The following is a 13112-nucleotide window of genomic DNA, read 5'->3' as shown; positions in this document are numbered from 1 at the left end:
GACCTTTTAAGAAACTTTGAATAAAGTATTGTGATATAGTTAATGAAGATTATTTTCTTTAAACCGTAGGAGGATCCAAATCAGATGAAAAAGTAGACTTGAGCAAGGACAAAAAGTTAGCTCAGTTCAACAACTGGTTTACATGGTGTCATAATTGTCGGCACGGTGGGCATGCTGGACATATGCTTAGCTGGTTCAGGTAATCAGCACATTCCTTCTCTCATAGGCTTGGAGTTAGAGGAGGTAAAGCAGTTGGCCTTTTAACAGCTCAAGGATGAATTCCTTTTTTTTTTTACTATCACCTAAGTTAACAGAAATGGTGTGAACATTCTTATCATTGGCCTATGTAATCTTAAACTATAAAATTAATATTTGCATAAGAAATAGTTTAAATATTATATATGGGTTAAATGTTTGAAAAACATTATTTAACTTTATTTGGGGAAAGGATGTATTTACAGTTTTTTTATCACTGACTGAATATCCTATCGTATAGAATATATAATAATAAAGCTGAGTTATAATTTAAGTGATAGAGTACATATCAAACTCCTTTATTAGTTATCTTCTATGTCTGTGTTGTGTAGTAAGTAAGCATCTCATACAGTGGAGACTCAAAACCTTATTTAACTTTTACTTTGAATAGTGTCAGCAGCCCTATACTCCTCATTGCTGTAACTTTTACATGCAGTTTATGACATTGGCTTTAACTTTAACTCTTGAGAACATCACAGTCGCCTTCATAACTGTGAATGAGATAACTTATTATATGTTTAGAAAGTAAAGCTATTCATTTTCTAATAACTTTCTCCCCATGTTCAGCTTGGCAGTCATTTCTAAGTTAATGTTTTTAATGTTTGTCTTTGGATTTTAATTCTTGTATTTTTCCGAATAACATTTTGGAAAATTGCATATTAGATATAGATAGATATGTAGAGAAATGTATTTATGTATGTATAATTTAGACTTCTAACTTCTACTTGACCTGTTTTTCAGGGATCATGCAGAGTGTCCCGTGTCTGCATGCACATGTAAATGCATGCAGTTGGATACAACAGGCAATCTGGTACCTGCAGAGACTGTCCAGCCATAAAATGTTATCAGTTAAAGAGAAACCTTCAAGTGTGGAGCTTTCTAATTGCTGTCCTTCATAGCTCAAAAACATACCTCAGAACAAGTCACTCCTGACTTTCCTGCAGTGGGAAAATAAATCATTCTATCAAATCAGCAATTTGATGTTTGAGTGATTTTGATGTACTTCACAAAGACAAATGTTGCTGAAGTGAACATCAGTGTGGGCATGAATTCCGTTCAGTAAGTTGAAAAAGTTCATTTTGGAAAGAACTTTTAGGGTTTCATTGACGTTATGAACACTATGGAAGCAGTTTCCAGAATAGCCTTGAAACCATGCTTTTTGTTGTTGAAATTAGTTATCTTTCAGTAAAATCTGTACACTTTTAACTTAGAATAATATAACCAACTCAGTGATTCTGGCTATAGTTTAAGCTCACCCATGCTTAGATTCCTTTCAGATAATACTGTGGCTTTTTACTTTTAGAATTGGAGAACCCCTGCCCTACACTGGAGAATAAATTTTATCAAGGTACAATTGACACATGTTTTGAAGGAGTTTTTTTCCCTCATACACTTTCAGTTTAATATAAACCTTTTGGCACAGACCATTATAGTCTTCCTAAGAAATGTCAAAATTGAGAATGTATCTTACAACTTTTTCTCTTTTGAAGAGAAAATTATGCACCATTTCAAGGAAACATGTATAAAATTTCTGTTTCAACCTTTTGCTTCCAAAACCCTGATTTGTCTTCAAAGATTGCTCTTCCTATTAATACATCATGAACTCATCATCTGGGAGCATTTTACTGAATACACGGTCTATATGAGATTATACATGACCAACCGTTCAGTGACATGTGTGGCAGTATGTCCTGCTGTCAGATTCCCCCTTGCTGTGGAATATCCCTGTTTTTTTCTTAGGTAGACTGGGAGATGTTGGGGAAAACAGGGTCACTTTGGAGATAATTTTACCTTCAGTATAAGTTCCTAAAAGTAAGTATATTGGGGCCAATTCAGGGACTTTATTTTAAACTATTATTTTTTCCCTTTTCACAGCTAGATAGTTGGAAGAGAAATACAAAGGATTTGTAGCAGCATCTGACATATGCAGAGGACTGAACTGAATTTTGTAGTCAAAATAGTACTTAAAAAGTAAGCCTGAAACTTAATTATTATATAGATTTTGAAGAAAGAAATACCTTAAAGAATTTTAGAAGCTTTCATGTTAGCAATGTTACTTCGTAAAACTAGGGTCTATTAGATTAATTTGAGGTGTGACGTAAATACTGAACAAAAGTGAATCACATTTATTTTTTACTTAGAGATCTGTTACAAAAGGCTCTTTTCTAGGAAAACTTTGCATATCTACTCTGTCTCACTTAGATGACAATCTTTTGTTGAAAGAAGTGGGAATAAATATAATTTTTTTTTTACAAAGATGATTATTATGGGGAGTTTTTCCAGTCCTCTTTTAAGTAAATCTTCCTGATTTCATTTTACTAAAACATAACCTTTACCTTTAAAATTGCATTAGTTGAAGTGTTTCTTTCAAATTAACTGTGTCTAAAATATGAAAAGCCAGATTTAAGTAATGTCCAACTGTCATACTCATTTTCATTTCTCCTTAGCCAAAGTAAGTTAAAAGTTTTGAATTTATATTTAGTGTTACATCTAAAATATTTACAACTTTTGAAAGTATAATATAAGACATAAACATAAAGTCTATTACATAAATAGTCTGTAACCATATAGGGTGACATTTCTAAGAATAGTGGTTTATGCTGATACAGCAGCCCCCGAATATTTTTTGTGAAACCCAGATTCACGTAAGGTGTCTGTTGTGCTTGTTTTGCATTTCATTGTTTGCGGATCATGAAAATAGATGTTTCATTTTTATTACTAGGTCAATAATATTTGAGTTTACAAACTCAAAATATTTTACCTAAACATATTCAGTAGAAGTATTTAACAGAAGTGTTTTTATTTTTTTAAAAAATGAATAAATCTGGATTGAAGTCAACATGTCTGGTCTACAAATTATCTATGACCACTCTACAAATAATCCAATGGAATAACAAAGTAATATTAATACTTCTTTTGATGGCAAATTTGGTACTTAATCTTAGAAGTAAATTTTCTTAGGCTCTGTTTTTCAACTTTCCAGAATGATTATTGTTCTACAAAATGGTTTATTTAAAAAGTACCTTTCCATTGTCAGTGCTACACATGGTAAGTATTAAGAGTTAGAAACAATGTAATTCTGCATTTAATTGCATGGCTGAATGTAATTTCAGTCATTCATTTTACTGCAACTATTAAAATTATGACTTTAGAAATTTAAATTATAATCCTAGCCCCAGTAACTTGGCCAAATGACTTAACCATTTTGAGTTTCAATTTCCTCATATGCTAAAAAGTACAGAAATACCTACCTCATGTGGTGATGGGGAGTATTAGGTGATGAAATAAACATGAAGTGCTCTATCCCTGTTAACGAGTGGTCTATAAAAGGTAGTGTTTAACAGTTCTCATTACCTAGGCTTTCTTGGTTACTCGTGTGTCAGTACTTTTTAATTGAGTATGATATAATTTGAACGAAGGGTCTGCAGTTGTGTCAGGAGTGGGAATTTCACAAGAGCTTGTTTTTTCAGATCTGGAAAAATTATGGCATTTTCTTTTGAGACAGAACTTAATGACTTTTGTTTACTCTGTATTTAGAATATTACTTTTTGCTGTATGAAGAAGTCATCTAAATAACCACCTAGGATTTTAATGTAATATAAAAGTGAACCTAGGGCTGAAAATTAAAATTTTGGTGAATCTGGATAGTTGACTAGTAACTCTTGAAAACTTGAGGTTTTCATATCTATATTCAACTCTTAAATCCTGGTCTTCAGTGGAGGAATTATCCAGTATTGGTGTAATTCTTCCTTTTCTGCCTTTCTATTACACTTGTTCCTTTAAGGTAAAATGTTGGGGGGTGGGGGTAATAAAAAAGGAAGCACACTGTGAGGTTTGTTCTCCCATGAGATAGCTGTAGTTAGAACAAGTGGGCACTAAGTGGTTGTACATAGCTAACGTCTGCTCAGAGGCATCAGAGAGGTGGGAGAAGCATGTTAGGTGTCAGTTTAGCATCCTCATGTTGAGTGCCTGTGACCCACATGGCCCTGGCAGAGGTGGGGCTAGCTGGGCAGCTGCTCTCCTGTTGACTACTCTTAACTCCCATTACATCATCTGCCTGTTTTTCCTTTCTGCCTGATTTTGCAGTCACTTTGCTGATTATAAAAAGCAGCTCTTTATGGAAATATTAATCTTCATAAAATATTAATTATTCTAGAGTATAGAGACAGAAGAAAGCTTCCCAAGTGTTTCTGAAAGCTAACATAATCCAAGTATCAAATAAGCATAGATTGCCAAAAACAAAGAACTGATTTCACTTAGAAATATCCGTGAATCTTACTAAATTCGTAAGTAAAGTGAGTATCAAATCCAACAGTATATTACTAAGAATGGTAAGTTCCTGTTAGTGCCTATTATGTGCCAAATACCATGCACATTATCCTATTTAATCCTCATAGTAGCCTTATGAGACCGGTGCACTATTAACTTCCCATTCTATACGTGAGGCAATTAACAAGTAGGGGCATAAGGTCACTTGTCCTAGGTTATACAGCTAATAAATAGCAGAGCCAAGATTTTGACTCCTGCAGTCTGACTTCCCAGTCTGTACTTTTAATTACTATTTTATACTTCTGTGTACTACTTTATGGACTGTGTGTAAGAGAATAATCCACTGTGACAAGAGGGGTTTATTATATTAAGTATTAATATGCTAAAAGAGAAAAACCAATTCACTGGCTTTTTGAATGTAAAAGGCACTTGATAAAATCTAAACATTGATTCCTAATTTGTTCTTTTGATTGTGTTTTTATCATGAAAAGGAGATGTTTTTCCTCCATTTTTCCCCTCTTGTTTATTGTCTGTCTCAAACAGCTGGCATCAATGTAGTAGGAAATACCAGAATCCTTCCCATTATAGATAGGAATAAAACAAGGATCGTGTTGTTACCACTGGTCCTGCACATAGCAGTGTAGAAGAGGAAAGTGGATGGAAGTACACTCTTGCTTCTTTTCCAAGTCTTTAAAGGTTGGTATGGCAGAAGTGCCATAAATAGTTAAAAGGTAAGCAAATTGATAACCAACAACATGCATACAAATTTAATCTTCTTAATTAACAAAGAACATTCTCAAACCCATAGGAAGAGACATAATCAATGGGTAATACTGATCAAGGACTTGCATAGGCATAATAAATTAAAATGGCCAATAAATATAATAAATGTTAAATTAATAAAGTAATAAATAAATAATAAAGTAATGCTGGTTAAAATGACAATAGGATACTGTTCATTTACCCATGTAGATTAAAAAGAATTATGTGCGATTTTATGGATGTGGGAAGGGAACATTCTCAAACAACAACTTATGGGAGTGTGTTATTAGCACAAGTGTTCCTGAAGACAGTGAGTATATGTATCAATAGCTTTAAAAAGGTTCATAACCTTTGACGTAGTATATTGGGAATATTTTCTGAGGGATTAATTGGATATGTACACAAAGATGTATGCTTCTATGAAGTGGTTATAGCATTGTTTATAATAAAAAAGTGGAACCCTAAATGTCCAATAATAAGAGTAAGGAAATTGTTATGGACAGTGGAGTGCTAACAAACTATTTAAATATTATGGATGTTTTTATTGACAAAGAATAATACGTGATATATTTATAAATGTAGGGAAAGGCAAGTTATAGGGCAGTATATATATATAGAATATATTTGTATGGAACACTTGAATAATATTTACAAAATTTTAGCAGTGATCATCTTTCAAGAGTGGCATTTTTCTTACCTGTATCTTGTAGTTTTTCTGCAACAATGATAATTCATAAATAAATGAATGTGCACCTCACACACACACATTAGTCGCCTTTATAAAAATTACCCATGACCTGGTATCTTCTTATTACCATAATGAACAATCAAATATTGGGAATTATTCTGTGAGGTGAAGAAACTTGATGTAAGGCATTATGAAAATTAGTCCTGAGATTTAATTTTTGAAAGGATTTTTCTGAATTTCATATTCTACAGTAAAATATAGGAAAAAGAGATGTGGTTCTCTCTTTTAATCACCTCTTTCATCGTATTTGGAAATAGTGAATTTTGTTCTCCATTTAGCACATTGGAAAATGAATCCATGAAATAATTCTGATTTTCCTAATGCTAGTGCTGCATAATTAATGACTTTATTTTAGTCTTCTCACTCCTATATCTTCCTCATACTTCCTGACTCCTCTGTTTTGGCTTTGGGCCTATGGCAGGAATCCTGTCCTCTGTTTAAAATTTAGCCGATTATTGTCTAGTCCAGTCTAGAGTGCATTTTACTCAACTCTTTTCCGATAGTTTAACAAGCTACTTATGTTTAAATGATGAATTCTGAACATGCCTGCATGTCCATGCTTCCAATAGACCACCAAGCACTTGTGTGCCTACATGTGCAGGACACTTAAAAGTTATAATTTCGAAGGATGGATGGCGCCATAGTCACCTTGTAGGAGCTGTAATGTTTAATGGAAGAGGGAGACATAAGCATGGTTTTCAGCAGACTCAAATTTATTCAGGTTAATACTTATAATTGCTGAAAATAGTATCATTTTAGCATCTTGTCTCTTTCTGCAGGCCAAAAAAAAAAGCCATTTATTTTATTTAATTTTCTGATTTGGACTTTCAAAAACTATTTGCTAATTAGAAATAATCTGAGGAAGTAGAGGTTGTCTGTTACATTTTACAAAAATGTTATTTTTCTTACTGATCTACTATTAATAATACAATGTTTTGAAATGCTTTGCTAAGAAGATAACTTTAGGATTAAAGGATAATTTATGTAATGTCAGAAATAGCAGCTATAATAATAATTCAGCGCCTACAGTCCTTTCATCATTCAATTTATGAAAAGCATGTTGCCTTAACATAATTTCATAACTGGAAATTAAGATACGGGAATCTAATTAGTTGGGCTCTTAAAATATAAAGTCATAAAGGCAGGAATAGTCTGGAAGAGCATTTGAAGGGATTAATGTATCCTAAGCTTGAAACAGACATTTTCGTAAGAAATAAGTCAAATTACTGGTCTTTCATCTTTTTACTCAGAGAATATTAGCTCCACCTAATATCTACACGTACATTTATGGGGAGGGAGGGTGTGTGGATGTGTGTGAGGATGTGTATACAAGAAAGTGTGCAGTTTGAAATAAATACAAAATTCATGTTTATCCACATTTATATTACATTGCAGCCACATTTTGCTGATGACAGTTTAAGAACTCTCAAACATATGGTAGATAAAACTAAATATTCTTTTTAGCAGCACATAATTTGATGACTGATTATTTTTTAGTAAAAATTTGAATGACACAGTTTCTGTGCTGCATGTATTAGTTATATCCAGGAAAAAGTACTTTCCGCATCAGCTTGGGAATTTGTATTATGCATTAAGCAGATATGCTTAATATTTGTACAACTATGGGTGTGTAGCTTTATGGCACCTAAATGTTCCTCAAATAGATGAAGATGTGTAATTTATGGAGCAAAATACTCAGCAAGTTGATAAATGTGGGAGAAGTATCTCTTGTAAAGATAATACATTTTCCCATCTTAACTCTTCTGACCTTTTCCTTCTATTCCTCAAAAATGGAATGAAGGTTCAGTTGTGACTCTTAGGACAAATGCACCATTTTTTAAGATAGATTTCTGAAAGACATTAAATTCCTTTTGGAAAAGTAAATATACCTCTCTCAGTGAATGGTAAGATACTGCTGGCTTCCAAAAGAGAATACTCCTTGGGTCAGGGAAGGAGGAGGAGTATTTTCCACTGGAAACGTTAGACACAAGTTGCAGATAAGTAAGCTGGGGCAGTCTCTGGATCGTTTCTTTTGGTGACATTGTTCACCTAATTTGGTGAACAAATAATTTTTAAGTCTATTTCATTGAATTCTGTTACCCCTATTTTCAGAAAATGTTATATGAATTGTAGAGTGTATCTGTATCATCCTAAATGTGTATCATCCTCACTTATAAAACATATTCTGTGGGGGGAAATGAACCAAAAAGTTATTCAGTACCTCTCCTGATTTGCCTCTTTTACTTCTCTAGTCTTCTAGAGTTCACTCCCAATTTTTAAGTAACTTTTCAAATATCTTACGTTTAGTTTTGAGGAGTATATATTTTCTCAGGCAGAGACATCTGAGCAGAGTGAGAATGAATTCTCATAGAACAAAATTGCCAAGCATATGTGATGGAACTGTAGGGGAAAAGAGCATAACTTTAATCTTCAGAGAAGCTTAAAAATAGCTCCACCGTTGTTATGCACAAGGTCTGACAATTGACATTTCTCATTTTGGCAGCATTCACCTACAGCCCCCCATCAGCAACGGAACACATTTTCCCCTGGGATAAATAATTAATGAGCTGCCTATCATTTCTACTCCTTTCGTAGTAAACGGTGGAGGCTTCAGTTCATCATATTGTAGCCATTAGCATCATTACTGAAATTGATTCTGCCCCCAAGATGGTTGTGCTAGGACAAGAGGTTAGCATTTGAATAAAAGAATTAAGTTATGGCATTAAAAAATGACATAAAGTAATCCCTTCTGAGTCACTCTAGCACACCTGGTAAGGTTGTTTTATTTTGTTTTGACTTACCAGCCACCATCATAAAACTTTAGATTGAGGAAAGAAGGATGGAAGGCATGGCGTTCTTGTTTTGAGTACAACCCACTAAGAGTTTCAGACATCCCATTCTCTTTATTAATCACTGTCGTGTGGCATGAAATGCACATTTGTGAAATAGTGCAACTTGCAAGCAATGATACACACTAAACTTGCCAAATTATTGCCTTTAGAGAAAAAGTAAAAGTGTAAGGACAGTTTGAAAGGCCAGAAAGAAAAGAAGTTGGAGGATCTAGATTTACAAATAATACTCAGATACAGTGAAATGAAGCTTTTCTAATTTTTCAGCCAGCAGATGTGAGGATGAGGCGGTAAGAACATCATTTTAGATGTGTTGGTGATGTGGGCTGCATTTCCAAAACAGATGGCAGAGAATGAAGGTATGCATAGACCTACAAAAAAGTGACAGATAGTAGTTTTGGTAAAGTGAGGCACCTAAGGAAGATAACTGGAACTTAGAACTTCTATTTCAGCATCTCTCTCTGCTCCTGGGATAACTATCTGAGAGTTCTCAGTATTACTGAATTTAAACTCCCTCCTCATCTACTTTTGTCTTCCAGCATATGACTCTTTTGTCCATTCCCCTTGTATTTTCACATTGTTTCCTGTCTCTGTTGTCTTCTGAATTTCATGAGACCAATTGTTTAATCTACTTCTGAATTAAGACAACTATCTGAAATTATATTGGTCATCCAATCAAAGTGCATGTGCATTTTCTTCAGAGCTGAGACTAGATGTATAATGAATTGGACCCATCATAGGTTTTTCTCAGTCCAGCTGCTTCTGTCATTTATCAATTAAGATTTTTTCCAGATTCTAGTAGTTAGGCTATGGGTGATGGTATTGTGATTTTTCAGCTTTTCCTGGTTTGTGTATACTTTAAGAAACTAGAAAAGGTGGCTTTGAGTACTGATAAGTAGGGGACATGCTTACCCAACAATGATTGATGTAGACAGCTGCGACTTGTGTTTTGGAAAGTGGACAGAGTATGATTATAGTGAGAGGAAACATTGTGGTGATACGGAAAAAACAGAAACATGAGTTCTACAAGTGGACCAATATCAAGCTTTCATCATACATTAACATCTTCCATTGACAAATTACTTTTCAGTCACCATGAGATGAACAGGTTAGGTCAACGAGTGCTCTGTCTGGAGATGAGTGACTACACCCTTCTTTACCCTTGACACAAGTTGCTTATCAGTCACCCTCTTTCTGTGGGAGGCAGTAATTACCAACTGGTCGGCATTCACCTGTTTGCCATTTTTAGCTTTAAAATTTAGTATGCTCTGGCCACTTCTTACTAAAATATGTGGGTTAAAACTTCTAACACTTCATGACTTTATTTCATGAATCATTTTTGTCTGTGTACTGAATCCAGCTAAGTAGAAATTACCTATTTCCAGGTTGTAATATATTGTATATATAATTGTAACATATTGTTGTAATTATGTATCCAATATATAAATATAATACATTGTATATAAATAATATTGTATAAATGTACAATGTTTGTTATACAATATTATTATGCAATGTGTATTGTAATATGTTGTAACATAGCCAAGTCCTATATGAATAGAACTCTTCTTTGCATGCCTGCATTCTTATGAATGGAAATGAATAAATTTGTTTCTAGTAACAAGTTTCCATAGCCCATAAACATTTAAATATTTGTAGTTTCTCATCAGTGCTCTAGAATTTTTTCCCTAAACAAAGCAATCTTTTTATTTTCCATGAAAAAGTTTTTCTATTTTAGTATACATTCTTTTTTATTGTAAAGTCTGTAATCTTCATTATATAATCTGCAGGCTGTATGAGTGAGGTAACCACTTTCCCCTGCTGGAAGGGGGAATGTTTTCCTGCACCACCATGTAATTTGCTTTGCAACAATTATTGCTATTTGTAACCAGATCTTGTGATCACAAGACACATGTAGCTGAATTTAGAATTACTGAGAACACAGAAGGCAGCATGACTGTTTCTAAATGTCATTGATTTAATGATTTTAACATGAAAAATTTTAAAGTTCAAATGCATCAATCCAAATCATTTCTGAAATGTACTTCAGATAAATCTCTCAGTGTTCTGTTGTTGCAAATAGCTGTCTTTATGCATTATTTTATTTCCCCAAATCTGCACTTTCCTAACCTCATTTCCAGTGAGACAGTTTGTCAGACTGCTTATCTCTAGATTCTATTTTTAAAATTATAGAAGCCAAATGTCATGTGTCCCAGACTCTGTAGGGAGTTGTACCTAGAGGCATATTCTGCCTTATAATCCTTTCTAGTCCTTTGATTAAGGAATCATAGATATATATGTAACTGGTGTCTTTTACCAATTATTTTAGATGAAATTTACAAATGTTTCTTTTGCCTCCCCCCGCCGCCTTGGCCTATTTTTCTTTAAACAAGTACTAATAGAATCAACCTTGAATTACTGCAGAAACAGGGAAGCATTATTTTTGTTTAGGTTATCTTAGGTATAGTTTTTGAGTTCATATGTACTGATAACTGCATTTTCCCTATATTGTTTAAAATATGTTCTTAAATTTGTACCTCAAATAGGTTTAGGTTATGAAATAGAAGATAAAGGGAGAAAAGCAACATAGAACATATTTTATCCATCTTGAAATGACATTTTAAGATTTTCCTTGAGAAGGGATAAAGCAGGATATTAGTGCCAGTTTTAGCAGATTAATGTTACTGTGACAAATGATGGCAATCAACTGACTGTCCCATTCCACTTCCACTACCTACTCAAGTTTACATTTGGGAAAGTCACATTGTATGAATTTATGATGAGAAAACAGGGAAAGGATAGAAGGCTTTGCAGCTGTCTTAAATTCTTTTTTTTTTGGAAACAAGTAGGGTAGAAATAAATACATACCACATCTTATCCCGAGTTGTTTCCATGACTTAATCATACTGCTGAGAGTGAAGGAAATTGCCCAGTGGGTCAATTCCTCTAGGTCACTGATTTCCAAAAGAAAAAAAAGCCTACAAATTCCCCTGGTTTGGAGGCAATGGATTTTAATTCCTAGCTCCTCCTTTGGTCCACAATATGTTCATCTGGAAAACATTTAGTCGTTTCTGAGGGGATTCCAAAATGAGACAGTCCCTGGTCCACCGTCTGCCTCTCATAAAAGGTCAAATACATGACCAACTAAGGCATAACATTTCTGAGCCATATGAAAAAAATAATTGACTCACCAGTACCCTGATCACTTAAAAGAAAAGATGACTCTCTTTAAAAGAACTGTATTCTCTTATCAGGCCTAATGTTTTCATAACAATTAAAGCTTCTCAAAAGTTAAAGGAAAATATTAAAATGTTTAAGTGAACTGCAGTACTGCTCCTGATTTTCTATAGGATTATGCTAAATTTATTTTATGCCATTTGACTTTAAATAATCATTGTGTATGAAGTGAAGTTGAATTAATGCAAATAAATGTTAAGATAGAACATTTATTTCCTAAATGAATGTCTAAGGTATAATTAATACTAAATTGTCTAGCTTTTTAAGTAGTAATTATTCAATAGAAGAATTTCTCCTTGCTGATTATCTTTCAAGATTAAGGGTGGCAATACCAAATCTTTCAAAGAAACCATTCTTTTAAACTTATTATTATTAAATAAACTTTATAACCTTAACATAACATTTTATGGTGAGAGATTCTTAACAGCCAAAATAATTGGCTTATTTTCCTGGATAATATTTCAAACTCTTATGAAAAATGAATAGCCTGATTTAAAAAGGGGACTAATTAAGTCACAGTGTCATCTGTGGCATTGCCCAAAACTGTTACACTGCTTATATATTTTCCTTTCTTCCAGGTTATGGCACTCACTGTTTTTTTTTTTTTTTTTGGAGAATTGTCTCAAAGTTTTCTCAATTTTGTATCTTAAGTACTGCATTATATAGAGTTCATCTACAGAATAATCAGGTTGAATTTTTTTTTCAGAAGGGAAAGCTACTATATTTCAGTCCAAATCTTAAAGATGATGAAATACTGCAGAACATAGTGCCCTGCATCTGACATTCTGTATGTGTAGAAAAAACAATGGCATGATAATGACCAATTTAATCTTTGCACTCAAGATGAATGTATTACACTGTAAACTGTTCATAGCCTACACCTCTGGTCTTAATTAGCCATCTCAAAACCCCATGCTTTAGGTTAGCGGGGGTCATAAAGAACGTAAGAGGCTTACCTCAAAGCAACATCACAATTAGAAACTAACTTGAAA

General features: G+C 33.5%; 1 protein-coding gene across 6 annotated transcripts in view; it reads left to right on the top strand.

Moving 5' to 3' along the window:
* MIOS (meiosis regulator for oocyte development) overlaps window positions 1–1227 on the top strand; it is a 31119-nt gene extending 29892 nt beyond the window's left edge. For all 6 annotated transcript variants that reach the window (XM_072964935.1, XM_006207603.4, XM_072964934.1 and 3 more), the window contains 2 exons: window positions 70–199; window positions 997–1227. In XM_072964935.1, coding sequence (XP_072821036.1) covers window positions 70–199; window positions 997–1093 — 227 coding nt within the window. In that variant the 3' untranslated portion in view covers window positions 1094–1227. The remainder of the gene's footprint in view (window positions 1–69; window positions 200–996) is intronic.
* Window positions 1228–13112: the final 11885 nt, after the last annotated feature.

This window comes from Vicugna pacos, chromosome 7 (genome assembly GCF_048564905.1).
Source record: "Vicugna pacos chromosome 7, VicPac4, whole genome shotgun sequence".
NCBI classification, from domain to species: domain Eukaryota; kingdom Metazoa; phylum Chordata; class Mammalia; order Artiodactyla; family Camelidae; genus Vicugna; species Vicugna pacos.
The sequence above is the reverse complement of the archived record's forward strand: the minus strand, read 5'-3'. Positions and strand labels throughout refer to the sequence as shown.